The following is a 26,592-nucleotide window of genomic DNA, read 5'->3' as shown; positions in this document are numbered from 1 at the left end:
ATATGGAAGTGAATCTGCTTCTCGGAAAGGATTGTTATTTGGAAGATTGAAAAGGATGAAAGGTTTTCAAGTCCTGAGAAGTTCTACCGAAATCGCAGAAACTAAAGAACTATTCCAGAACAGACTATGGTGAAAGATATCACCACCATTTTACAGGTTTCAACTATTCACTCCGACTTTTAGAAAGACTATTTTACCAGATATGTTGTATATTCATGAGTTACAAGTACGAAGATTATAGTCCCTCTTGATGTGTTGGAAGTAGGGCAAATGTCATAGAATCCTAAATAGAACTCAAGGAAGAATATGTGAGCCTGACAACTCAACAGCAGAATGTTGCATCCTAAGGCTCTGCAAACCCGACATCATTTACAGCTCCAAGAAAGAAAAGAGGCCATTCTATCCTCATTGGTAGCATCAGCATCTATACAATTAATTGGTTCTGTTTGAATTAGGAACCCCAGTTTGGAATATTGCCAGTGGCTTCATTCACCATTTTCACCAATGTAACCTGCCATGTCACAAATTGTTGCATAAATCTTCTGGGTAGGAAATAGACAATTGCATGGCGGACACAATCAATTTTCAAAAATAACTCTTCAGCCATTTTGCTTGGAACTTAATAAGTACATTCTTTTTACATCAGCGCACAACATAGCATTGAGGGGAGCTAAAGGCTACACACAATACAACTAGCATCTTTTGGCATAAAACTCTCAATCAAATACGTCATTACAGGTTACAGGCCATATAACACCTCATCAAAATCTTTTTGTCGTGCCAATTGATAAGGTGTTATTTCCCAAACAACCTAACTTTCTGTGAGTAATCTTAACAACCCACCATTTACAAAGTTACACAAAAATGCATATAGTTAGTGATGAGAAACTTACCACACTTTCAGGGACACCGGGAGGTGGCAAAGTAAGATTTCTTGGAGGCCAGATATTGTCATATGATCTCTTGTCAAATCTCCACTCCCCAATCTTTCCATAAGTCAACTTACCCTGTAAGGTTAGACATATATCATATCCCCCACCCAGATCAAATGAAACTGAAGAAGGCCTCCTACTCAGAACAAATAATAATAAAAAAAAAAGAAACATGCAACCACAACAACAATTTAAGTGCATAAAATTGACTCCAAAAAAGAAGAAGCACCTGTAAATCATAGTCGCATCCATATGTATAATGAATTATATAGGCCTTGCCGATTGCCGTATCCCAAGGAGGCTGTAGGAATTTCAGAAGTGCAACTTTTTATCCCATTAATAATACATAGAGCAGCAAATCCAGTCACAAATATCACATGATCTACATGAAACAAATATCCAACATGCCCAGAGAGAAGGGACCACATTAGATGGGGAAGAGAACTTAAGACTATAACCCATTATTTTGCACAACATATCAATGTTGTAAATGTGAAAGTGGGAGGACTCCTTTGTCTTCGCAGGAATGTGCTTTAGCAGACTAGAGAGTGTTCAAGTGGAGAATAGAATAACCGAGGAGCAGGTAATTTGGAGTTTTATGCTAGTAACAGTCTGATGATTTCTAGAGATTTATCCACATTGACGTCAATCAGGACTAGGTCATGGCAAAAACAAAGCTCCAAAATTTCTAACTAGAAAATGACAGTGAGATTGTATGACAGACCAACATATTGTCACTGAATGTATTAAACTCTTTATCGGAACAAAACTGAAGTATTATCAACACACATTTTCCAAGTATAACATTTATTCTTCCATATAGTACGACCCATCAACAGGGGTGCATATGGACCGTACGACTCATCAACAGTGGGGCGCAGTATGAACCATACCACCTTCTGTCCATTGCAGAACAGGCATACTGCTGATTCTAGAGTTTTATTTTACTAATAACCAGGAGTTAGGAGAGCCTTGACGATGTCTTCTCTTCTATGTGTGCTTCTAAGTGCTTGTGCGTATGCAACTAGCTCTTGGATGCATAAGTGGGGAAAGAGATTTAAAGATGGCATCAATTACATGCAATAACTGCCCGTGCGACAAGTGTCTTAGCTATCTTATATTAGAAGAGATCTAAAAGAAGAGTACCAATTCACACAATGACTCAAGAAAATAAAAGCAAAATTACCCTACCTGAATCATGAATTCCTTGTACAAGATGTTACCTACACCATGTAATGCTGATGCAACAGCATATGCATACCTATATTTAAGAAGAAAACTCAGTGGGACTATAAACACAAAATATTTGAATCTCAGAAACTTGGCTTACATCTCAAGAACCCATCCAAAACTTTTATCTGCTTCAGGATCCTTCTTCATTGCTAATGAAACATTCATCCAAGTAGGGGCTATCTTTTTTAGAGCATCCTGATATAATTTTGTACATATAAATTGCCAAGGTCTTATCGGAACAAAAGAAAAAGAACTTAAAAACAGACCGGTTCTTGTAATGTACAGGTACCTTTCCTACTATGACGGGGGAATTTCCAATGGGATCAATGTTAGTTATTGGACCATTTTCCTCAGGGAAAAACTTCCGCAGAACAGTCTCATATTTCTTGGGCTCAATGTAAAAGAAAGGGAATGCAGCTCCAAGGCCATCTCTTGATAAGTTAGGAATGGGCTTGACCAGAATGTGGTCTGGCTCAGACATCAATATGTAGCTACATCAACATAAGTATGAGATAAATATTTGAATATAATAGTAGAAAACGATAAGAACATTGGAATTATCAAAATCATATATAATAAGAAATCTATAGCAGATCTTTCCGTACTCTTCTTCAATTTTTGCTTGCTGAAGCCACTGCACAAACGCCCAAGGTCTATTTAGGACTATGTACCCCTGAAATAAGACAAGAGGTAAACAAAATTAGACCAAATCAACTACTGTTCTAAGTCGTGATGTGTTGGACTGTGGTTTATCCTCAGTGATCAAGTTGTTTCTTTCTACCAAAAGTCAAGTTGGCCTATTCATATAAATTTCATGATGCTCGGCCTAAGTACTCTTGGGCAAGGAGATGCAGAAGCTGTTTGAACTTAATGAATGACGGGCATTTATATAATCATATCAGCAACACTGCATCCAGACCTTTTACAGGAAAACTCTCATGTCAACAACTCTTTGATTACACTGTGGAGTTAAAAATATTGCTGAGAAGACTTGAACTAACAGCAACACATGCAAGGAAATGCACAAGTTTTAGTAGGAGAAGAGTCAGACTGTCTCCAATAGATTTACATAATGACAGCCGAGATAATTACTTATTAACAAGTTCATACAGGTAGAAGTTTTTGGTAGGTGCATAGACTGGAATTGTTTGCAATCAATATCTCCACCAATATCAAAGTAAATGGAAACTACGTTCTGCAAATAAATAGATGCTATCTGGACTTCAATCATAACCATAAAAAATGTTCCTAAAACCAACTCCCACACGTCGTTGTTGCTTATCCTAAACGGTCTACTTTAGGCTGATGCTTGAAGGGCGACGAATGTGCTAATTATTACCTAGGTCCATCTATGATCTCTTTAGCAGAGCTCATTGTCTATGCAAGTTCACGGTCATGGGATGAAAGTAAAAATGAGTTGAAAGCAACCAAAGACCATGCTACTTGATTTAAGCAGCACCTCATTGGGCCACTGCTGAACATGGGGTCAGTATATTGAGGAATCTTAGAGCAAAGTCTCTGATACCCTCTATGAGAGTTTGTGGAACCAAAGATTAATGAGAACATGTGAGCTGCCAAAAACAGAAGAAACCCCATCCTGTTTATCTCAATATCCTTCTTGCTCAATATAGGCTCATAGCCCAAAGAAGCTGGACATAACGAAGTGGGTTCCAAGAAGAGAACTGAATGGTTCACCCCGGGAGTAAAATTACAGACTAGTTAGGAACTACGTTTGTGCCCCAAAACAAAACCACCCTTATCTCGTATATTTCATTTTCTGTTGTAGATAAATAAGTTCAACTGGATTCATCGAATCAAGGTTGCGAAAAACGCAATTCCTTCAGTTTCAAGCATTTGCTTCTAACAACACTCACCTGATTGGCAATCATACGCAACTAATATTTAAAACTCCATAAATCTAGGCCTTTAATAGAGTAGACAGTAGAGTAAATCTCAAATGATCTTTTCGAGAAGAATGCCAAATTGAATGTTGCCCGCCCTCCGAATACATGTCAACAACTTCTAAAACAACAAAAAGAATATGCGAACACCAGAGTGTGGCCTAATGAATAACTCCAATCACAAGAATAAAAAAAAAACTTAAATAAGGAAACCTGATCCATTCCGTCGGGGAGGGGCTGAGCAACAAAGGTGGGGATCTCATCCATGAATCTGTCGGGATGCCCAGAATGCAAAATTCTGGTGAAGCCCCCCATCTCGGAATCAGGCTTATTTTTCTGTTTCTTGAACCAGTAATACATCACACGGCACTGCCATGTGTTGTAGATGGAGTCGGAAGCTGTAACGGCAGTATGGAAAAGGCGCTTTTTGCTTCTCTGGGATGATGAGGACAAGGCTGTAGGCATTTTGATGACGGGGTCAAGTGAGAATGAAGAAGCTGATTTTCTTGAAGGGTCCGGGAAGTCTTGCTTGAGCGACGCATTTGCAGATATGATTATGTTATATGTGATGAGCGCCGCTGAAAAGGTGATAACCAGAGTGAAGAACAAATTCCCACAACCCATCTCTGCGCTGGTCGGAGACGATGGACGATTGGAAGAAAGAGTTGGAAACTTTGTTGTGTATATATGTATATATATATATATTGGTCAACTGGAGTGGTCGCGCTGTTGGTGTTTGGTGGCAGAACAGAACAAAGATAATTAATTGGATGTACATATCTTTATATTCATTATTAGTAGTGTTTGCCTTCTGAGCCTCAGCGTTGACTGACGATGATATCGCATTGATGAGAAAAATTAAGAGAGTATCATCTCCGTAGCGTAGACCAAGAGGAACGGACATAACATACATACATGTATCATGTATAAAGTGTAGTGTACAGATTGATTCTCTCCATTCATATTGAACTCAAGTTAACTGTTCATTCAGACTTGTTAGCTCAAAAAGACGACGCATAGACAAGCGTCCGTCATCCCTTCAATACCGCTATTATTGATCTGCGTTTTTAGTCATCTAAAATCATTACGTCAGGTCAACTACAACACTCAATCTACCCATCAATCCAGGAGCCGCAACGTCCCTTTGAAATTACCAATTAGGTGTTATGCCTTAACACATCCATCCTATTACTATAAAGTTTTACTAAAGATGCTAATTAGCCAACTCACTCGGCCTATGTGAATCACCAGTTTCCTGGTTCAAGCATACATTACATCCCTAATTATAAAAATAAAGTACATAAAGTTTATGAATTTGCAAGCATGTACAACGCTACTAATATAAACCATCTGAAAGATGAAGTGGCACAAGAGAAAAATAAAGGCTACAACACCAAAGTAAATATCATCACGAACCAACAACGGGAGCTCAGATCTTTATCGTAACATTATCCACTCATCTTCAAGCTCAGTAAGTAGTCAACATGGCCGCACTACTGTCACCTTCTGCAACGCAACCTTTTGCAGTTACTCTTCACAAGGAGCACAAGCAACTTCTTTGCTCAAAATCTGAGAAACTTGCCTCATCTCTCAACCACTTCTTTGATATGGGGAAAGCGGCCTGCCCAGGAAGAATATCCTGCATCCGGCATTATCATATTATCATTCCATAGAACATTTGGATTAAAACCCTAGAGATGCATTATGCCTCAACCCAAGAGACATTTATTCAAAACAGGAGTGGACTAGACATGTTACCTTTAGTAACTATCTCATGAAGATCAGACTCCGAGTTGCTTTGATCAGACATCAGATCCTGTTTCTTTCGTTAGAAAACAAAGCTGTCAGTATCCAACAAAATATGGGTCGTTTAGTCTTGCATTAAGTGTGGAATGGCAGTCCACAGGGTGGAGAGAAACCTTTTGGGGTTGGTATCTAATATAAGATGCCAGGCACCAAGATTAAGCATTCTAGAAACAGTAAAGTGAGAAAATTAAATAAATAAAATAAATCAACACTTCATTTACGCAACATTTACACCAATACATGATTCATTTTACAGTGGCCTGAAACATAATCAACACTGAAACAACAATATGAGAAATATGCAGCATGAAGCTCATTAGACCAAATCTCAATATATCAAAATGTTACCAATATGCAATCCAGAGCATAACCCTCTCAATTACCCAAAATAAATAAATAAAACCTGATCAGATCATAACAGTCTTGGTTCCCCGTGAATTATGCCAAAGGATGTACATAAACCCCTAGTCGACCGAACCTGCCAACCTTTCAGGGCATTATATAGCATTGGACCTTAAAATGCAATGCATCTAAACCAGATTGCAAATAGTCATTTGAAGTCAGTGTTGTAACCTTAACAGTTTAACAGTTGTCTGAACACATTGTATGCAACATACTAGTTAACAGCTGGTAGAAGTTTAAGCATTCATTACAAAGCTCAGAATAAGATAAGCATCTCAAAATTTCCACTCCACAACTCAACGCACAGATTCAAAAAATATTTCAGAGAGATAAGAGGCACCACGTAGAATTACCTGACAACAGGTTTCCAAGCTTCTCTTCATGAGCTTGGACAGAGCAATCAGGTCCTCAGTGCTAAAATCTGGATGGCATAGAAGTGATTCCTCAGAAGTTGAATCAAGTATGACTGAGCATATGCTTGATGCCATCATAATAACAAATTGGTCTAGCGCGTCCTCTGCACAATGATGTTGGAAATGTAACAAAATTTTCAAGGGGGGGAAAAACAAATAAACAATCAAATAAATGGTTTCCAAGCACACGGTGCATGACCATTCCAAACTTAATAGCCTGTTTCTCAATGACAAGGATGATTGAACAAATAATCTCCAATTTTTTCTTAGACGTTGTAGATGGAAACAGTCTCTACGGCATAGAAGACATTTTGTGCAGAACTAGCACTGAGCTGAAATTGAACACAACCAACATGTTGGTTTACAGTGCTTGTGAATATGCAGAAGGTTCATAAAGACCCACACCTGCCTTAGCTGCAACATCCTCATTCTTCATTGTATAACCTCCAAACAAGCTTCCCTCATCTTATCAGATATTCACCTAGTGGCAGGGCAATCATTTTTTAAATTTGTGTTTATTAGTCAAGGCTAGCACCATAGAGTCCATTTTTCTGCTTAGTGCAGAAATTTCTTGACTCTCTTAAGGAAGAAATAACATCTTAGTATAATGATTGCCTAATCTAAACTAGACAGGACACAACCAACATCATCTTCGGGTATCTAAACAACGCAGCACATTATGCTATATGAATGCCCAAGATCCATTTTCTCTTCCCAACGTGCCAACCACCAACCATAATATTTTTAGCATGCCACACTGCATGTCCCGCAACATGTCTTCTACAGTAGATCCACATCTTCTACGGCTATTTAACGTTTCTCTCTCTTTAACACATCCTTTTCATCTTGATTTTCCCTCATGTTGTCAAGCATCGTTATAATAATTCAAAACACAGAGGTACAGAAAATATACATGCAAAGCAAAATATAACAACCAAATAGATAGACACTTCCAACCAATTTAACATTAAAAAAAAAAAAAACAAGATATCAAAGTAGAGAAGCAAACCTGTCCAATGTGCCAATGCCTGCAAAAGCTTGACAGAACTAATGTTGTCCAAGGAAAACCAAACTTGCTCTCTCTATTCATGAAAAAAGAAATGGAAAGTGTAACTTCCACTGCTCATATCTTCTTATGTTCATTACCACATGTAGCAAAAGGTTATACCTTTAAAAGGAAATTCAAAATTGTATCACAGGCCAAGAATATGGTACTATTGTCCTCAATTCTAGAGCGGCTTGAATCAATCAAAGAAACAAGGCACCCAACAACCTGTCATGAAAACTGAGAAACTCAAATGAAAGGCTCCCAAGAAAATGCAGATCACTGAAATGCAATACTATCTGGAACCAGTTTAGGGTCTGTGTGCACTACATGCACGTGTATACATGAAACAAGAAACAACAAATATATTATTAGAAGGGACATCTGTGCTCATGTAATTTTTATTATGCTTGCCCTATAAGGAAATTAACAAAAAAGAAAGAAAGATTGTTTAAAAGATTTCTTACAGCTCTGAAACCCCCAGCAGAGGCAAAGACTTTACATCCATCATCCTTCATTGTAATTTGACACATCATGGGGAGCAAAAAGGAGATGGAGTAAAAAGGACTGCCATTTAAAGACATATCGGAAAGGTCAGTCAATATTATGCAACTGCAGGAGGCCCATGAAATTGTACAGTACCATGAAATATCTCAAACCTAGACTCATCTCCCCCTTCAACTGACAGCATATAATCAAGAAGACCCTCGACCTTCTCCTTGCATGCACAAGGCGCTTCTGCAAGATAGCTGAAACAACAGTACAGACTCAATCAGATTTTATGATTAGCAGTTTCCATCTGGTCCTGCTGCTAAGGTGCTGTAAGCACCTTAGTGTTATCTACAGCCTAAAATCATTTCAAAGAAACACCTCTGTGAGCAGTTGATTTCCTTCAGCATAAAATCATTTCAAAGAAACACCTCTGTGATTAGTTGATTTCCTATTTGTTCCTTCCTATAACATAAACATTGCTAATACTTAGTGTATGCTTTATTTGTGGCTAAAGTATATGGTAGATACTTCTGAGTTTGTTGGAGTTAGTGCATGCCCTTAGATTGTATTATTTATATTCTTTCAATTAAAAAAATCCGTCAACAGCACTAACTAAGCAATATTCATGAGATGTGCCTCTTCTGTTAAGAAGGGAATGCAAACTTGCATAATATAAGTGTGAACAGAAGAACTCGAAAGATTCAAACAACAAAACAAGTAGATGTCTAACATCAAATCAAATGGCTACTAATACTAAAAGAACTGGCGTAAAAATACCTCCCAACTATTCTAACAGAAGCTAGGAGGTCATCCCCTTTTCTCTCCCCATGATCCTGCAGACATCGTTTTAGAATGAACAGATTCAACCTTACACTTCATTGTTTCATACAAAGAGATAGATATACCTTCGCATCTTGCAAATAATCAAGGACCACATCAATAGTCTCATTGAGCCCACCGATGATCTTGGTGACAGTGCTTTCACTAATGATGGAAGAGGCATTTGATCCTGCAAAAAATTGCCATTGTCAGCTGAAACATCAAGAGCATGTAGCTGACTGATTTACTTTCCCTAGAACCAGAAATCGAACAAGAGACTGTTATCACAAAAGATCTCTATGAACAAGAAGAGAATTCCTCAGACCAACAAATCTCTAAAGGCCAAACCAAGAGCTCAATGTGTTTCAGGATTCATCAGTGCTAGCCATCAGATAGAAACAAACACTACCGATCAATTCCCTCAGACTGTCCCTCCCAATTCCTCAACCACACACATCCTGCAACCTCTGTATTTATCAATGTGTTAATAAACTGTCTTACCTGACCATAAATGTTCAGTTCCTCAAACAACCTAACAGAAATCTAATGGTACACACCATCTATGATCACTCCATAACAACTCTCTCTGAACATAATAAAACAGTGACATTTTTCCAAACTCGTATTTGCATCATCTAGCCAAATAGAGAGTGTAGCAACAAGATAAAAACAGAGGTATTAGACAATTTATCATTACATACCTTCATTTTCACCAAATTTTGAGATGAGTTTGATAATTCTTTCCACCAATGAGAAGGCAACACCAAGATTCCTTAGCTTAGCAAGAAAGGTTTCAGCATTTGGAGGACAATTCTTAGAAGCTTCATATTTTAAGTATGCTAGCTCATTTAAGATAACAGCAATTTCAATCCTAGATGATTCCAGAACAAGCAGTATACACCTGGATAGACAAGGAGAACTCACTATGTCAAACTACAACAAGAACATATTTAACACATAAACAGGTGAAAAGGGCACAATGGAAACCAAAGGAGTCACTTTCATTACTCACCGGTCAGCAGGGAAAGAACTATGTGCACCGTGTAAGGTTGTTGGTCCAATTAACCATTCTTCACCAACAATGGATATGACACACTCAGCAAGAAGAAGAGCCTGAAGTTTATCAGCAGGAGCTGCAGATATAGCAGCAATGAGCTTCTCTCTAAGCGATATAGATAATATTTCCCAAGGAAAAGATCATAACCATCTAACAGAGAACTTTCAACTACTACCACACAGAACTGCTGGTAGTTGACCTACTTCTCTTCTGATTGAATATGATTGTTTTCACTGAATTTGAAAGAACCTGTAACATTTGAATCTCATTCACTCATAAAACATGTATTCTCAATCCAACGTACCAACTCGATTTTGCAAAATGTCCATAATGCCAACAAGCATGCTAGTCGACCAATCACAATTCATTGACTGAAGGGCTGCATGTAGAGCTCCCTAATATCAGGTAGAGAAGCCACAAAAAGTTCAGAATGGAAGCATTAGAAGATGAAGAATTATAGGCTGCACTTGACATGTTAGAGCTTAGCAGTTGACCAGAATTCAGAGGAAATGCTAGCAGTATACAGATAGATTTGGGGACAGCCAGCAAGTATATCAGCAGTAGAAACTGATTTTTCACACCGATAGTCTGGAAGCCATTAATGAAGGTAACTAAGCATTATATATTATATCTAAATTTTAGATTGAGATTCATTTGTTTCAGAGAACATGAGAAGTAATAAAAACAATGTACATGCCTTCAGGTTGTACAAACTATGTAATCTTTCACATGAAATTATATATTAGTAGGCAAAGTTAAAAAGACATCATGGCACAATCCTCATTCATTTAGGGTAAAAAGTAAAATAGCAAGGGACTACAAAAATTGCAATTTTGGACCAGTTTATGCTGCACCTGCAATTGTCCAGCATATTTAGATATTTACCCAATCACTTTTAAACTCCTGATATACAAAAGCCAAATAAATCCCGAAGTAAGTTGATTACAAGACAAACTTAGATATTTACCCAATACATACTTTAAGGATAGTGTTCTTTTTCCCTTCTGGTGTATAATGCATTGCATGCATTGACTCCAAAATATGTACAACTAATTCGAAGGTCATGAACAAAGCTAGGGGACACGGTGATAGGGTGAAAACCTCACATACAAGTTACAACATCAAACCTACAATAGCAAGGCAGGGAAATTGTGCACTTTCTTCTTTAGTTCAAGACAAGGCCACATTTGGAGAAAACTGCTATTCAAATTCTGGTGAAGTAGTGCACCTTGTAATTATATTGAGCATAAATCTCCGAGAAGGCAAAAAGAATTTTCATACCGAATTATTTGAGGATAATATAGTAGAGAGGAGGTGAAGTGCCTCAAATTTCAAAGAATTGTGTAGCAGAGCAAATTGCTTTGCTATTGCAGCCACCTGGAAAAATCAGGAGACAGGAGCTCTGATTAGATACATAAATCAGAAGGATAATTCAAAATTAAGTACATTCTGGAAAACAAAGTAATAAAGGCCAGTGAAAACTGGAATCACCATTTTGGATAACTCTGATGGATGATCAACATAGACTTTTCCAGCAGGCAGCTTGCTTATAACCAACTGAACTAGTTTCATCGCAAGCTCCATCGAGTGTGAACCTATGCCACATTTAGCATCAGATTCCGATCAACAAATGTTTGGCAGAGGAATCACAGGGTACAGTTTCTACATTTTCATTGAGTATATGTTTGTAGCCAACTCTTGTAAGCTAGAGATGGTCCAGAATTGTGAGGGCTGGTTCTAGGGATTTTAACAAAAGAGAACATATGATGCTATGACTAACATATGAAAGACATTACATCTTGAATAGAAGCCATCCATTAACCTTTGCAGCTTAGCTAATTTATTAATTCCAGAAAAAATTGAAACTTGTTACCATCTGGTAAAGTAGGCATTTGAGACCCCAGAACATCCATGCCTCCTGATTCATAGAAAGTTGTCACTCCATCATGGTGAGCAGTGCACACCAAAAATAGAAATTCGAAGCACTCGTCGCTGAGAGATGAACTGAACCTTCAACTCCAAACAAAAATATAATAAGTTTGAGAAACAATACATTTAAAGTGAAGCTGACAAACTAAAAAACTTGATGATAACAAAAACTACACTTGTGTTATGGCTTTTTTAGGCTTGCTAAGAATCAGATATTGAGATACTCCAAAAAGGCAAAATATGCATGAAGTTGACTGGGAAACTATATTGACTTGAAGACATGGAAGTCGCATTATCAAGATCGTTGGTCTCTTGTTCCAGTGAAAAGTGCAGATAAAGTATGGAGTAAAAGAGCCCAAATAACATTAAAATCATCTAAGTTAGAGCTCAGATGTAATCGACAGTATCTCCAAAAAGATCATCTTCTAGTTTGAAATGCATAATCCATGGAGGTAAGCTCAAAAATTGAGCAGAAACCACAACTGGCATCAAACAAGAGAAGAAGAAGATGGGAAGGTATAATAAATACATACTCGGTGGAGGTAACCTCCAAAACAAGGGGGACTTTGGCGAGCATGTCATCAGTAGCAGCAATATGGGAAAGCCTAGCAAATGCAGCAAGCAGGGTGAGGGACAAGCGCAGATAAGCCTCACGGTTGGGATTGTGGGGTCCAGCAGCGTGTTTGCCCATTCCGGTGAGTAAGAGGCGATGGAGGAAAGTGGACCCAATGGCGTGGTAGACAGTGAGAAGAGTATGTTGATCGTTTTTGTCACAGTATTGAGTGACCAAGAGAAGGCCAGCAAGGCGTTGGGAGTCGGTTTTGCCTCTCAAGAGCTTCAACAAATCTTGCAAGGAAGGGGGAGAAGAAGAAGAGGAGGATGGTTGAGTTTGATGATCCATCATTTGAGAATTGAGGGAGGGGGTGTGTGTGTGTGTGTGTTTGGGAGAGGGAGAATTCCAGAAGAAGAAAAATAGAGAGTAGAAAGGGGGGAGGATTGAAATACTAAGTAGAATTGGGCTGTTGGAAACATTTTATTAATAAGTAATTGATGATGAGTCCAGTCTCAAGTCTCAAGTCTCAAGTCTCAAGTCTCAAGTCTCAAGTCTCAACATTTGGATTGGGCCCTTTTACAGAAAGCAACTATTTAGCGGAGTTAATTAATATTATAATACAAAAAAAAAATTATATTATATAATTTTTTTTAATTATATAATAAAAGTATGACGAGTCGCAATTTCAATAAAAAAATAGAGAAAAATGCGAAAGGGCCCGACTTGGCCACTTTTCCTTTTTTTTTTTTTCGTTTAATAAATTTGTATAATTTAATTTATATATAATTAATTTTAACAACATACTAAAATTCAAAAAATAATAAAATTAACATTGCATTAACTTAAAAAATTACAATTAAGGGTACAAATATAATAATTATTTATTTTGTACAATTGTTAAAAATTGCAATGAATTATACAATTACAAATATAAAAAATGTCCACTCATTCCACAATGCCGTCTGTGGCGTTGACGTCGAGGTCTTCTTATTTCCTCGCCTACATTTTGCACTGGCTCATTTTGCGCCTCATTTTCATCACCACCGAACCGACTTGATGTTGTTGCAGAACTTGACTCCACGTTGTCACGATATGCACCAAACGATGGAAATGGAATTGGTGAAATATTATATCCTTGTGCATATGCTTGATTAATACCAAGACCAAGGTCAAGAGAATAATCTTGTGTTATGTTTGGCATATATGGAGTCGATTGAAACCATTCGTCTTGAGACGGTTGAAGTATGTAATAATCTTGAGGCGGTTGAGGCACGTAATAATCTTGAGGCGGTTGAGGTGGATATACTATAGAAGGACCAGCTATATCCATTTCAATATCATGACGTTCAACTGAACCAGTAGACATTCGGCTAGAACTTCTTCTTTACCTGTGGGATGTTGTGGGAGCATCATCGGATGGAGAAGCAATTTGTTGTGGCTGTTGGGTTATAGCTTACTTGATAATATGTAACCCATGTTCAAATCTATCCACCAATTGACTATATCCTTCAATATTCGATGGTTAGATCGACATAAAGTTTCAAGGGCATTCACCTCATTTTTCTAAAAATTGTAGAAAAATAATGAGTCTTGTGTTGTTAAAGAAATCTAAAATAAAATATGTAATATTATATAACAACGTACCACAACTTGCAACATAGGTGCTTCTCCAGGTTGGTACCCGCTTTCCACACGTCTATTAGTGGATGACGATACGAAATTTCTTGTTATGTTGTAGTACCATTCCCAATAACCTCGTTCTGTTTCCTTTCTATTCGAAATGGGTGGCCTCTGTACAACCGTGTCATATCGTCTTTGCCATCTAGTGATATATTGTATGTGTTGCAGGGACCAATCCGCGCCCGTGTGATTTTTACGGGAAATCTGATGGAGGCTCATATCCTGGGTATCCGTCGATTCTGGTACGTTTTGCCTCATCCCCAATTGGCGAACAACCCGTTCGGGACGATGCATTTCAACTATCGCGTAGAATATCAATGGACATGATGACCTCCACAACTGGGGGTTCAATTCATCGGCGTAAGCCATAATGACATCCGAGTCCATGTCATTTAGCACCCCCTTCGCTACAAGTGCTATGTCTACCATAAACGTCATATTTATAGTAATACCTGTGTTCATATATATACATTTGCACATAACCATCTAATTAATTTGCATACGTAATCCCAATGTCATAATGACATAATCAACCCACAACATCATATATACAAATCAAACACCACAAGTAATCTGCCACAGTGAATCTCTACGCCTACGTTCTCTTTATACAATAAAATGTATTTTGTATTCTAACTGACAAAGATGAGAAACAACATACTGGCCCGACCTGCCTGAGTATAGCACGTAGACCTAATTTTCAACAATCAGACACCTCAAAGTCTACTCCTGAAAGAAAATATCAACAGAAGGATGAGTCTGCCACTCAGTAAGTAAATAACCAGTCATATCTATATATGTATATCAAACACAACCCAAACAAGATGAACAGGCAACACGCATGGAATACAATCAATTTAATTCCAACATAATCAGCTTTATTACACCACATGACTATCTCATAACAAGACAACCAATCAAACTTCATTTTCCCAGTTTGCTTACCAGAAGGTGATATTGTGTTTTTCCCGTCAACTCAATCTCACCCTTATTAAATTTAAGTGAATTCCCTTGACAGTCGGCTCATCAATCTCATTTCGCACATAGCATTTTCTTTTCGCACATAACATTTTCTTTTCGCACATAGCACTTTCTTTTCGCTTTATAGGCTTTTCAACACATCAAGGGGTATTCACACCACAATTATATTCAATTTTCACCATTCCCTCATTTCCACATATCATCATTCTTGTAAGCAACTAGTAACGTAAAATCATATATCAATACATTCTCATTCTCAGACACTCACAACACATCAAACAACAAACATAATATTTCAACGTACTTTCTCATTCCACGTACACATTATCGTTAATCAAATTACATCATTCACCACTCATATATATTTTCAAATAAATCAAAGTCAGCATGAACCACAAAATCATATAATAGTAATACCACAAATAAAGAGGACATATACAGATAATACTAATTATTTACTTACCTCGACCTTACAACGCCTTTATCTATTCAATAGGTAGTGGTTCAGTCTTTTCATTTTACCCCGTATCATATAATGAATTATACCACATACAGTTAATATATCGAGAATATCATAATTTCTTTTAAATACAATATTAAATATTATTGGTACAATTTCTACTAATTCTTTAATATTCCACTTCTATCAAAGTACAAATCTTCATTTTTTTTTCTCTTTATTAACATACCATTTATTAAATATAATTTTTGGAATATTTCTATGAATTTTCTATCAATTTCCCGCTACTATACAATTTAATTAAATAACAATACGTAGAATTGCGTATTTAGTTAACAATTCCGATGAAATTGTATAAATCGGCTATAGTAATATTTAATATAACAAATTTAATAATTTAATTAACCAACGGTATCATTTTTATATCCGATTTGATATTTAATTCGATATTATTTTAAATAGCCAAACTCATAAAATATTCCGGTTAAATAGTACACCGCTTAGTATAAATAATATTTAATAAATGGACTAATTAAATAATATAATTATATAAATTAATATGAATTTTTTTGAAATTAAGATATTACCTGCTCGACGAACGCACAGATTTTCGTAGTGTGTGTTTAAGGTGTAAATATGTGTGATAAATTGATAATTGTGTGTGTAATAGTTTAAAATGCACACATATATATAGTAGAAACTAATAAGTGGGCGGTGGAAGATGGCCCACCCCAATTTCCTTTCTTTCCTTCTTGTTTTCTTTTCTCTTTCTTTTATATATATATATGTATATGTATTATTTACTAATATATATATATATATATATATATAATTTACATATATATAATATTATTATTTTATTAATTTAATTAGAATTTTCTTAAAATACCCATCACGTCCTTTCTAAATTTTCTTACTTAATATATGTTGTCCCAAAATATTATAACGAACTCCAATTTAATCCGTTCAAGTTTTATTATATTCCAATTATGGCCTATAATTTATTTACCAATTAACTAAATTTTCATAAAAATTTACCAATTAATCTCCAATTATATATTATAATTTTTTGGGGCGTCACATGTCATACGGCTGCCATATGAACTGTAATAAATACAAAGATGTAAATTAATACGAATTTAATTCATGGTATAAATAACGAATAATATTAAAAATAAGTTACCTGATCCGCCTGCATCTCATCCAATATTTTTCGTATGACTCGGACAGTTCCCCGTACTGTAGTGGTGAAAGTGTGCTGACAATTCCAAATAGCACCATATGGTGCTGCTGGGAGCCAGCGATTGTTGTCCATTTGGACTTGGCCCATAAATAGTCGTTGGGCACCAAGTCCAGGACAAACTGGCGTAATCCGTGACCATGCCCAAATCTGCACGAACAATAAAAATATGTGTTATTAATGAATATTAATAGCAAAAAATGCGTAAGAGTTTTTAAGTCAATTTTACCTGTAGTTGCAGCGCTCCACCAATTGCCGCTTTGCCTTTTGTGCCGGCATTGCATAATTCGCGATATAAAAATGCCAGCACAGCACTCCCCCAACTATAGTTTCTCACGGTTTCTATATCTTCTAATTTTGAAAGATATAGTAATGAGACATAGTTACCTGCGGAATTTGGGTACATCAATCCCCCAAATAGAAGTAATACAACGGTACGTGCGTACTGGACGACGACATCGTGGGGAGTGTTATAAGTGATCTCGACCGCCGCCAAATGAGATGTAATTGCGGATGTCTGTAGTCTCAAGCCCTTCAACATATTTGCATCCGGGCTAAAGCCTATGTAAGTAAGGCAATATTGCTGCCATTATTGTGTTGTGCGGTCGAGATTAATTTCAGTCACCGGCTCGCCGTCTATTGGGAGTGCCCATATTATTTGAATATCTTGTAGTGTAATTGTGGCTTCCCCTATACAAAAATGAAAAGTGTGCGTCTCCGATCGCCACCTCTCCAATAATGCAGTGATGAGGTGTTGATTTAATTGAAGGCGTCCGAAGTGTGCGTCTCCGATCGCCACCTCTCCAATAATGCAGTGATGAGGTGTTGATTTAATTGAAGGCGTCCGTACCTATAAACTCCATAAAATCCTATTTGGTGTAGGATTTTTTGTACACGTTCCGACATATTATTTTGGTGAAAATGAGTCCAAAAGCTACCATCCGCACGCCGTGAAATTAGTACGGCATCTAGGTCACCTTCCGGAATATCGTCGGACCTATGTTGGGCTTGTTGAGATAAAACAGTCCCATCACGAGGTCCATACACAGAACGTCTATCTATTTGTACGAAAAATAAATTGAAAATAACCTCAAAGAAATGGTTTTGAATGTAGTGAAAAATTGAAAGTTGAGAGTTTTGAATGAAGTGAATGTCGACAACCCCTCCGTCAAATTTATAATGGTTGATGGCGGTGAAATTTTTTTTGAAAAAAATTTAAAAAAATTTAATAACTGGCCGCGGCCAGCCTTGGTCAAAGGCTGGCAGCTGCCAACCTTATTAAAGGCTGGTAGGTCGCGTACCAATTTTAATTTTGCAGCGTATTTTGTTCTGAGTACCCGCGTAAAAATAAATATGGTAGATTTCATCACTAGCCACAGTATTTTGGACATGTATAAATATGCTATTTTGGCCACAACAGATTTCACGCCATTCTCATATCAAATACATTTCGAAATTTTTACGTACAAACTTGCACAAAAATGTCTACTTCATCTTCTCGCATTGAGATTTTTGTGTATTTCGGTGGTGAATTATCGAGCGATGGATGGTCTGTTACATATGGTCAAACGCCCATTGCAGCGATGAGAATCCCTCGTTCATCCACTTACGATCAATTTCTATCAAAAATCTACAAAAAAATTGGTGTTGATAGCTCTCAGTTTTCGTTAAATGTATCTGCAAAACATTCGTGCCAATACCTCGGGCGAATAAAGGAAACGCTCATATCAATAAAGAATGACGATACGTTGTCATTTTTTACTGATCCTACAGCTGGATTCCCACTCATGAAAATTTTCGTCGAAACTGTGCAAATCCACCACGAGATACTCCACAAATTGGCGGAGATTGGGGAGCTTTTGATAACAACTCACAAATGAGTCAACAGTGGGGGGAATACATGGCGATGTTATCAAGCCAAGGGTTTCTGTCATCTTCCAACTACGAAAATTTCACGGGTACGCATAACACTAATTTCGGTGCAGGTACTTCTAACATCGATTTTGGTGCAGGCACATCGAATTATGAGATAGAGTGTTATACTCCCACCGTGGTGTCTGTTACGTAAGGGCTCGATAACATTGAACTCAATTACACAGAGTCCACCCATTCACATACTCCATCCACCTTCCATTTTATACCAAATTTTTCACAAGACACTGCCGAGCCAAAAGACCGTATTGCGGATACTTTGGCTAATGAATCAAATGCAGCTTCCGAACCGGATGAAGTGGATTATCCAATTTCATCGGAGGATGGAATACAAAATTTTGACATAAATGTTGTGGCCGAAAATTTTGCACAAGGTACGTCAACAGCCTCTCAACCGGTTACGCCACATCGAACTACTCAGCAAACATTTTACCGCTCTATACCATTTTTCAAACAAACATTCCCGGAGGTACCAGTGGATTCCATTGATGTACCGAACTTAAGATATGCAAAATTTTATGACAAAAACGAAGGCAGACTTGATGTGGGAATGCTTTTCAATTTTATGACAAAAACGAAGGCAGACTTGATGTGGGAATGCTTTTCAAAAATAAAGAAGCTTTAATCGAGACGGTGAAAGATCACTCAATACGATATGCCCGACGCGTGTATTGGGTAGCTGAGTGTTCAAAGGTCAAGTGGAAAGTATTATGTAAGCATAGCACCGAAGGTATATATATATATATATATTTGATCATATATGTATAAGCATACAAAATTATTCGACTGATTCGTGTTTTTTTTTTTTCAGCTATGTGGTGTAGATGGGAGCTGCGAGGCATTTTCAAACAAAAAATGGGAAGGTGGACAATATCAAAATACGGAGGGGACCATACATGTATATTGAATCAAATGTTCCTCGAACACGGTAATTTAGATAGAGTTTATATTGCGTCTTTACTGTTAGGACAGGTAAAATGCAACCAGTCGTACGGAATAAAGCATGTCATCCAAACTGTGAAAGACCATACCGGATACGATATACCATATCAAAAGGCATGGTACAATTTGATGATGGCACGTGAGATGGTTTATGGCACATGTGAGAAATCCGTTCAAAAGCTACCCAAATACTTGGGAGCTCTCCAAAAATATAATCCAGGAACGATTGTTGAATGGCAACACAAAGCCCACGACACATCAACCGATGCATATGTGATAGGGTACGTATTTTGAGCATTCAAGCCGTGTATTGAAGGGTTCCAACACTGTCGCAACCTTATCAGTGTAGATGGGACCCATCTATACACAAAGTACAAGCACAAGATGTTGATTGTTGCTGCCATGGATGGAAATCAACAGGTACTCCCTCTTACCTTTGCAATTGTTGATGAATAATCACATTTATCTTGAAAGTGGTTTCTTAAATAATTGAGCAGACACATTATACGGGGGCGACGGGGTATCTGCCTTATTTCTGACCTCCATGCTGGTATCACAAGAGTTGTACGTGAATGTTCGGATTTCGTGCCACCTAACGGCGTGCACCGATGTTGCTTGCGGCATGTGTGTTCCAATTTCAACAGTAAACACAAAAATATTGTGTTGAAAGATCTTTGTTGGAAAGCTGGCTCTGAATATTAGATCAGAAAATTCAATTGCATTATGTAGGAGATAAAGAGCCAGAAACTAAAGGCGTTTCAGTGATTAGATAGGATCGACAGGAAAAATGGACAGCATCACATGATGGTGGATGGCGATGCAGAATTCTGACGATAAATATGTCGGAATGCATAAACGGAGTATTGAAATGGGCCCGTTGCCTACCATTGACTGCAATTGCTAAGATGACGTTTCAGCGAAGTGTCCATTATTTTCGTGAAAAGTTAGCGAGAAGTACTGTAATGTTGGCCAACAACCAACTGTGGACGGATTTTGCACATAAGATGTTCACACGTTGGCATCAAAATTCTGTTGAACATACCGTCACCAAATACCATCAGTTCTAACAGTCCGCCTCGGTTGTTACAAGACGTCACAGTGGACATGGAGTCAACACCCATGTTGTCAAAATTGCGAATCGAGAATGTTCTTGCGGCAAATGGACTCAATTTGGTATTCCTTGCAGTCACGTTCAAAAGGTATGCGCTGCATACATGATTAATGCTACATCAATGGTGAAGGATTATTACGATATAATGGCTTATAAGAATACATATTCTAAGTCATTTGAACCTGTGCATTCCGAAAATTATTGGGATGTATCGGGATTTGAGTTGGTCCACGATCCTACTATTCGCATCTCTTCGCGCCCTGGTCGAAATCAAACAACACGTATTCACAACGAGATGGATTGGGCGCAAACGCGTGCACGACAACAAGCCCAACAAAGAAATTCTTCAACACAATCAGATGTGCCAGTACCGGGTTGCCAGGATTAATTGTATACTTTTTGTATTTTTTACAATTGTACAAAAATGTACACTTTTACATTTATACATTTAATTGTAATTTTTTACAATTAATACAATGTTTTATAATTTTTTGGATTTTAATATGTTGTTAAAAATTAATTAATATAATTAAATTATACAAATTTATTTAAATATATAATAAATGTATAAATATATATACCTATATATAAATTACAATATATATAATGTATATATACATATATAAGTTACAATATATATATATATATTATAAATATACATATATACATTTAAACAAAAAAAAAAAAGGAAAAGTGGCCAAGTCGGGATTTAAAATCCCGACTTAGTGTGGTGATTACAAATCACGACACCAAGTCGTGATTCAAGATCCCGACTTGGGCCCTTTTGTATTTTTCTCCATTTTTTTATTGACGAAATCGCGACTCGTCATATTTTTATTATATAATTAAAAAAATTATAATAATATAATTTTTTTTTGTAATAAAATATTAATTAACTCCTATTTAGCCTCAACATAAAAACAACCTTAATTTTTTTATTTTTTTATTTCTATCTCCACAAAATACACTAAAATAATTAAAAATAAATAAATAAATAAATTCAAACCCGCAAAATCTGTATTTATTAGTATAGTTAACACTCTACTCCATCCATCAATAATCTCTTTGTTTTTTTTTGGTCCCTTCATTCTGATGACATATATATATATATATTCCCATTCCCATTGAACAAGTACAACTACAATATTCATCTCCATCATCCTCCACCTTCCCCTTTTCTTCATATATATATTCCCTACTTTCAATCACAATACATCTCATATATATTAATTATATTATCCTTTTATATATCCATCCATCAATATCAATATCAAGATGGAGGTGGAGGTGGAGGAACATGAGATGACCAGTTTGAGGGCCAGGCGAAAGAAATCCTCCGTCGGCAGCATTGCCTGTTGCTTCAGCTCCACCCCCCACCACCGCCGTCGCTCCTCCTTCGACGCCACTTTTTCTTCCTCTGATTCCATTCCCCATCCCAGTCCCCGCATCTCACCCTCTACTTGGATTAAATCCATGACCACCGATTCTGACATCATCAAGGGCAGATGCCGCAACTTCATCTCCCGCATGACCCGCCACCGCCGCCACTCCTCCGCTGATTTCAGTTATGATCCCCTCAGCTACTCTCTCAACTTCCATGACGATGCTCCCTCCTCTGACCACGAGTTTCGCGCCATGAATTTCGCCTCCAGGTTACCCACCTCGCCGCCTACGCGTAGGACGATACCCAAAACAACCACCCCATTTGATCATAATTTGCCAACAACACCCATATCCATACCCCAACCCTCCGCCTCTCACCCTACTGCTAACCAAACGACGAACAACACTGAGCTGTCGTCTCCTAGAGCGGCGGCGGAGTTGAGGAGGAGCCTTGAGGCTGATCAGGAGCCAATGTCGCCTGTCGGAATGTCTTCAAACCGGAATATATTAGTTCAGCTATGTTGATCATTGAATTCATTTCATGTCTTTCTCATCCTTTTTTTCTTTTAATTTCTCTTCCTTTTGTTGTTTTTTCATATTTATATATAGGAGTATATTTTTGTGTTCTTTCTTGTTTTGTTACTCCACCATCACCAATATTTCAATTCTTGGTTTCATCCTGTTAATTTCTGGTTGCGCGGGTATTTGTGCAAGTATTTATGATTTCTATGTTTTCTTACCTATATATATACGTATTATATACATATATATATATATGGTTTGTTCTTGCAATAATTAAATGTCATATTCATATGCATGCTTGTTAATTAGAACGTTGGTACATTTTATTATTTTGAAGTTCAAACTTTTATTAAAATTTCAGTTTTTTTTTTCTTTTAATTCATTCATTTTTTGCATTCTAAATTCTTGGGCAACCTAGTATAAGGCTTAATCTTCCTATAATGGCAAAATGCATATTTGATGGAACCGATGGGATGAAATTGTCAAATATAAATGATTATGCAGGCAGCGCAGGGCTGGGCTGAGCTTCACCACATTATTAAAATAATTGTTTTCATCCCAGTTTCCCATTGATCTTAAGAGCTTGTTCTTTGGGGTGGTCGGATGGATTTAATTATGGTTGTCTTAAATAATTGCTGTAAACTTCCAGTCCATATTCTCCATTGTTTCCGCGATTTTCATCATCTCGCCCAATCTATTGTCTTGGAAATGTCCATCTTTTTCCTCAATCCTCATCATAACATACCATTGTGGATAAACACATAACGAGACTTTTGACACAAGAAAATTACAAAGTAAAGCTAAATTTTACACATGCAAACTTGCAACTCATCTGCCTTTCCTTCCATTTATATTCCTTACAAATGTTCACGCCATCTTACTCAACTTCATCGTTCATTAAGCTACACAGTAAATAACCAATCAATATTTCGAATTTTACATATATATTCCGAATAATACACACATGACTAAATTGGACATCATCATTCCCCTCTCCTCACTCCTCCCTATTCTTTTCCTTTTGGTAATAGATGATGAACTTCACACTGAACGTTTATACATTTACAAGAGAAGAACACATAGGAAAAACCAACCACAATTGTAAACCGGCACAACAGAAAGCAGCTGGCTTCCAGTTGTTTACTTTAGAACGTACTGTACCTGTCATCCTCATTTGTCACAAGGTAACATAAAATGGCAACAACAAATACGAAAAAGGATGAAAGCTCCATTGCTAATGCTCCCCAACCAATTACACCAGCATGCTTGAGAATAACCGGTATAGCAATGCTGCCAACTGCTGAAGCACCAGTCAGGAACTTAGTTGCATCTATCCAACTGCAACATTGATTAGGATACCAAAATATAAGGTCACAAGGATCTTTAAGAATAAATTTACGTCAACTGCAACAATGCGGTGGAAGACTATTTATACTTCTACATATAAGATAAAGATAAAATGTTGGTGGGGGAAAACTTTACCCACTGCTTGACTCGGAATAGAGAGAAGAAGTGTCAGACCCAGCAAAGAAGATTAAAGGCATTGGTAGAAGAACATACATCAATACTGCAAAAGAACCAAGAAATAGGACATATTTCAGATTCTCAGTCATCCACTTAATGATTAGTCTTAAGGTTTGAGAAGTCAGATACATGTTCAATTTAACAGACCACTAAACAACACTTTCTCGACTTGATGTCATACAACCACCACATTAACACCTCCACACTCAACCATATTGTGATGCATGTCCTTTCAGCATTGGCATGGTTAAATGTACAACCATTTTGGGATCAATAAACCATGCAAAATTGTGGTGCTTAAGATTACATGAAAGAGGAAGCCCATATTGGCTTATGAAGATGTAATGAAAATCAAACTATATGCAATCGGAAACATCATGAAAATATTCTAATGCACACATTCATGTATAAATCATGATCAAAGGTAAGTGTCAAAGTCATGCAAAACATCCATGGATGTTCAGATGCAAACAAACTAGAAAGTTTTAGAAAAATAATATGCTTCATATCAAAGAAAGAAATACTTTTCGTCTATTTGCCAGTTACTCAGAGGTGCAAGCAAAAAACTCTGTGCATTTACACTTCAGAGTTGCTGTGCACATAAACCGTATCTACAAAGATTACGAATGTAACAATTGAAAGCTGTAGATTTGATTTGAAAATCTGATGCCTTCTCAATGTGTGGAAAATTGATATAATTTTGTTGATGCTTCTACTGTGCTTAACTTCTTGCACTTTTACACTTTTCAGCTCCTCCAAGGAGGATGATTCCAAACTAAGTCTTCACAATTAAAAAGTCATAATCTCTTAATACTTTTCTGGACTTGTGAAAAATAAATAATTACATATCTTCATTCATATTTTATAAAAAAATTATTCTTTGTACTTCTAGACTTTCTGCTCATCCCTAGAGGAAAGGTTTACCATCAGAAGCCACTTGGTGCTACTGGCATGGTGGTGAAATACTCACAACTAAATACACAAAACATCCGGATGATTTCCTAGATTTGGGAAATAGAGCTTCATTTTTTTAGTAACAAGGTCTCCTAAATGAATACAGCTTGATCCTCAACAAAATCTAAAAACTTCTCGCCAATGCTTAAAAGATTAGTATAAGCAACATAACCTATATGTGATATGTTTTTTGAACCATAGCATCATCATTTAAGCAAAGAAAGATTGCATATAGGCACCTGTCAACATAGGCCACCAATTATTGTATAGGGCACATGCCTGAGACATAATAAAAATCATCAGAAAATTTGACCAGAATGAGTAAACAAGATTCGATTGCAAGTGAATAAGTCAATGGTAAACAAAGCATAGTATGGAAAGGACCAGAATTTGCAATACAATTCCTCCTGATACAAGAATTGCTAGCATGGCAAGTTTCCCAGACTGCAAGCAAGCTCCCACATAACGAGGCAAGTCTGCCATCCTGACCTTGAGCATAGAAAGATCAGCTTGTAAAAGATACTGGATATATATTACATCCTAGTAAAATAGTATATTATTAAGATGAAAAGAAACAATGATAGAGGATATGGAATAAAATTTTGCAAAGCTGACACCGTTGTAAACCCTTAAAGGAACATATTCAGCTATACTGAAATACAACCAAAAATCCATGTCTTAAATATAGCAGCTAATCTTGAACTTCTCTTTTTAAAGTTCAATGCTAATGGTTTAAATAACTAGAAACATCTAAAATGACTAGCCAAAAGAAAATTGGCGAAGAAATTTGGAAAGAGATCAGAAAATTCATCAAGCATAAGCATGAACAAAAAGTGTGTGTACACACAAACACACACACACACATATATATATATATATGCATAACTTATAATGGAAGATAGATTGTTGTTAAGATGGTGGAATATGCATTAATGTATGTTCAAGTTGAAGGAAATCATTTTGTCATATTTGCTTGAATCTATGTCCAATTTATTCTCCCACGATCATGATAGAGAGCTTTCCTCATTGTTGAATGTTAGAATAGCTTATTGGAGTCAATATAGCAAGATGCTCAGTAAAAGGGTTCCAAGTGTGTTTTTCCAAGCCTGGCAACTAAACTAACAATCGAGGCATTTATTTCTTTCATCAAAATAATGTGTTACTTTGTTAGCTACCACAAGCATTATCATTTTTCCGTCAATTCAGTAATCTGTGAAGGTAACAAATTAGAGAACTGATGGTCTACATCCCAAGGACAAGCAGGATTGCAATCCCACAGAA

General features: G+C 36.9%; 4 protein-coding genes across 9 annotated transcripts in view; all 4 read right to left on the bottom strand.

Moving 5' to 3' along the window:
• On the bottom strand, nucleotides 19–4,822 carry LOC105164542 (hydroxyproline O-arabinosyltransferase 1). Its single transcript, XM_011083198.2, has 8 exons — nucleotides 4,280–4,822; nucleotides 2,771–2,838; nucleotides 2,455–2,656; nucleotides 2,263–2,360; nucleotides 2,124–2,193; nucleotides 1,162–1,233; nucleotides 894–1,007; nucleotides 19–511 (listed from the first exon to the last, which is right to left on the bottom strand). The coding sequence occupies exons 1-8, from the start codon at nucleotides 4,688–4,690 to the stop codon at nucleotides 452–454; spliced, it is 1,095 nt and encodes a 364-aa protein (XP_011081500.1). The 5' UTR covers nucleotides 4,691–4,822; the 3' UTR covers nucleotides 19–451.
• Nucleotides 5,303–13,019, bottom strand: LOC105164540. 5 transcript variants are annotated; one of them, XM_011083197.2, is made up of 16 exons: nucleotides 12,563–13,019; nucleotides 11,974–12,110; nucleotides 11,592–11,695; nucleotides 11,382–11,477; nucleotides 10,405–10,495; nucleotides 10,056–10,176; nucleotides 9,745–9,944; nucleotides 9,130–9,233; nucleotides 9,002–9,057; nucleotides 8,392–8,481; nucleotides 8,200–8,299; nucleotides 7,856–7,960; nucleotides 7,697–7,769; nucleotides 6,628–6,695; nucleotides 5,825–5,888; nucleotides 5,303–5,705 (listed from the first exon to the last, which is right to left on the bottom strand). In XM_011083197.2, the coding sequence occupies exons 1-16, from the start codon at nucleotides 12,931–12,933 to the stop codon at nucleotides 5,650–5,652; spliced, it is 1,836 nt and encodes a 611-aa protein (XP_011081499.1). In that variant the 5' UTR covers nucleotides 12,934–13,019; the 3' UTR covers nucleotides 5,303–5,649. The 5 variants fall into 5 exon arrangements, with proteins under 5 accessions (XP_011081499.1, XP_020550141.1, XP_011081498.1 ...); XM_020694482.1 differs by having other exon boundaries at nucleotides 5,825–5,882; XM_011083196.2 differs by having other exon boundaries at nucleotides 5,825–5,907; nucleotides 6,628–6,791; nucleotides 12,563–13,018.
• On the bottom strand, nucleotides 16,781–17,484 carry LOC110012097 (serine/threonine-protein phosphatase 7 long form homolog). The gene is made up of 3 exons (XM_020694213.1): nucleotides 17,173–17,484; nucleotides 16,887–17,093; nucleotides 16,781–16,807 (listed from the first exon to the last, which is right to left on the bottom strand). Exons 1-3 carry the CDS (start codon nucleotides 17,482–17,484, stop codon nucleotides 16,781–16,783), a joined length of 546 nt encoding a protein of 181 aa, XP_020549872.1.
• LOC105164539 (vacuolar protein sorting-associated protein 55 homolog) overlaps nucleotides 23,655–26,592 on the bottom strand; it is a 3,851-nt gene continuing 913 nt past the window's right edge. Inside the window, exons 2-5 of one of the 2 annotated variants that reach the window (XM_011083192.2) lie at nucleotides 25,696–25,800; nucleotides 25,551–25,590; nucleotides 24,316–24,400; nucleotides 23,655–24,171 (exon numbers count right to left, since the gene is read on the bottom strand). In XM_011083192.2, the coding sequence (XP_011081494.1) occupies nucleotides 23,979–24,171; nucleotides 24,316–24,400; nucleotides 25,551–25,590; nucleotides 25,696–25,794 (417 nt within the window). In that variant the 5' untranslated portion in view covers nucleotides 25,795–25,800 and the 3' untranslated portion in view covers nucleotides 23,655–23,978. The remainder of the gene's footprint in view (nucleotides 24,172–24,315; nucleotides 24,401–25,550; nucleotides 25,591–25,695; nucleotides 25,801–26,592) is intronic. The other variant, XM_020694255.1, reaches the window with a different exon arrangement.

Source organism: Sesamum indicum, linkage group LG6 (genome assembly GCF_000512975.1).
Source record: "Sesamum indicum cultivar Zhongzhi No. 13 linkage group LG6, S_indicum_v1.0, whole genome shotgun sequence".
Taxonomy (NCBI): Eukaryota; Viridiplantae; Streptophyta; class Magnoliopsida; order Lamiales; family Pedaliaceae; genus Sesamum; species Sesamum indicum.
Note: the sequence above shows the minus strand (reverse complement) of the source record. Positions and strands in the feature narration are given on the sequence as shown.

Coding starts and splice junctions, on each gene's coding strand:
- LOC105164542 (XM_011083198.2), bottom strand. CDS start 4,690: ATGGGTTGTGGGAATTTGTTCTTCACTCTGGTTATCACCTTTTCAGCG. Junction 2,839..4,279: donor TCCCCGACGGAATGGATCAG/GTTTCCTTATTT, acceptor GTCTTATTTCAG/GGGTACATAGTCCTAAATAG. Junction 2,194..2,262: donor TTTGGATGGGTTCTTGAGAT/GTAAGCCAAGTT, acceptor TCTTAAATATAG/GTATGCATATGCTGTTGCAT.
- LOC105164540 (XM_011083193.2), bottom strand. CDS start 12,933: ATGATGGATCATCAAACTCAACCATCCTCCTCTTCTTCTTCTCCCCCT. Junction 10,496..11,381: donor TATTATCCTCAAATAATTCG/GTATGAAAATTC, acceptor ACCTGATATTAG/GGAGCTCTACATGCAGCCCT. Junction 5,889..6,627: donor GCTTGGAAACCTGTTGTCAG/GTAATTCTACGT, acceptor TTCTAACGAAAG/AAACAGGATCTGATGTCTGA.
- LOC110012097 (XM_020694213.1), bottom strand. CDS start 17,484: ATGTTGAAGGGCTTGAGACTACAGACATCCGCAATTACATCTCATTTG. Junction 17,094..17,172: donor GTGGAGCGCTGCAACTACAG/GTAAAATTGACT, acceptor TTGTTCGTGCAG/ATTTGGGCATGGTCACGGAT. Junction 16,808..16,886: donor ATGAGATGCAGGCGGATCAG/GTAACTTATTTT, acceptor TATTTATTACAG/TTCATATGGCAGCCGTATGA.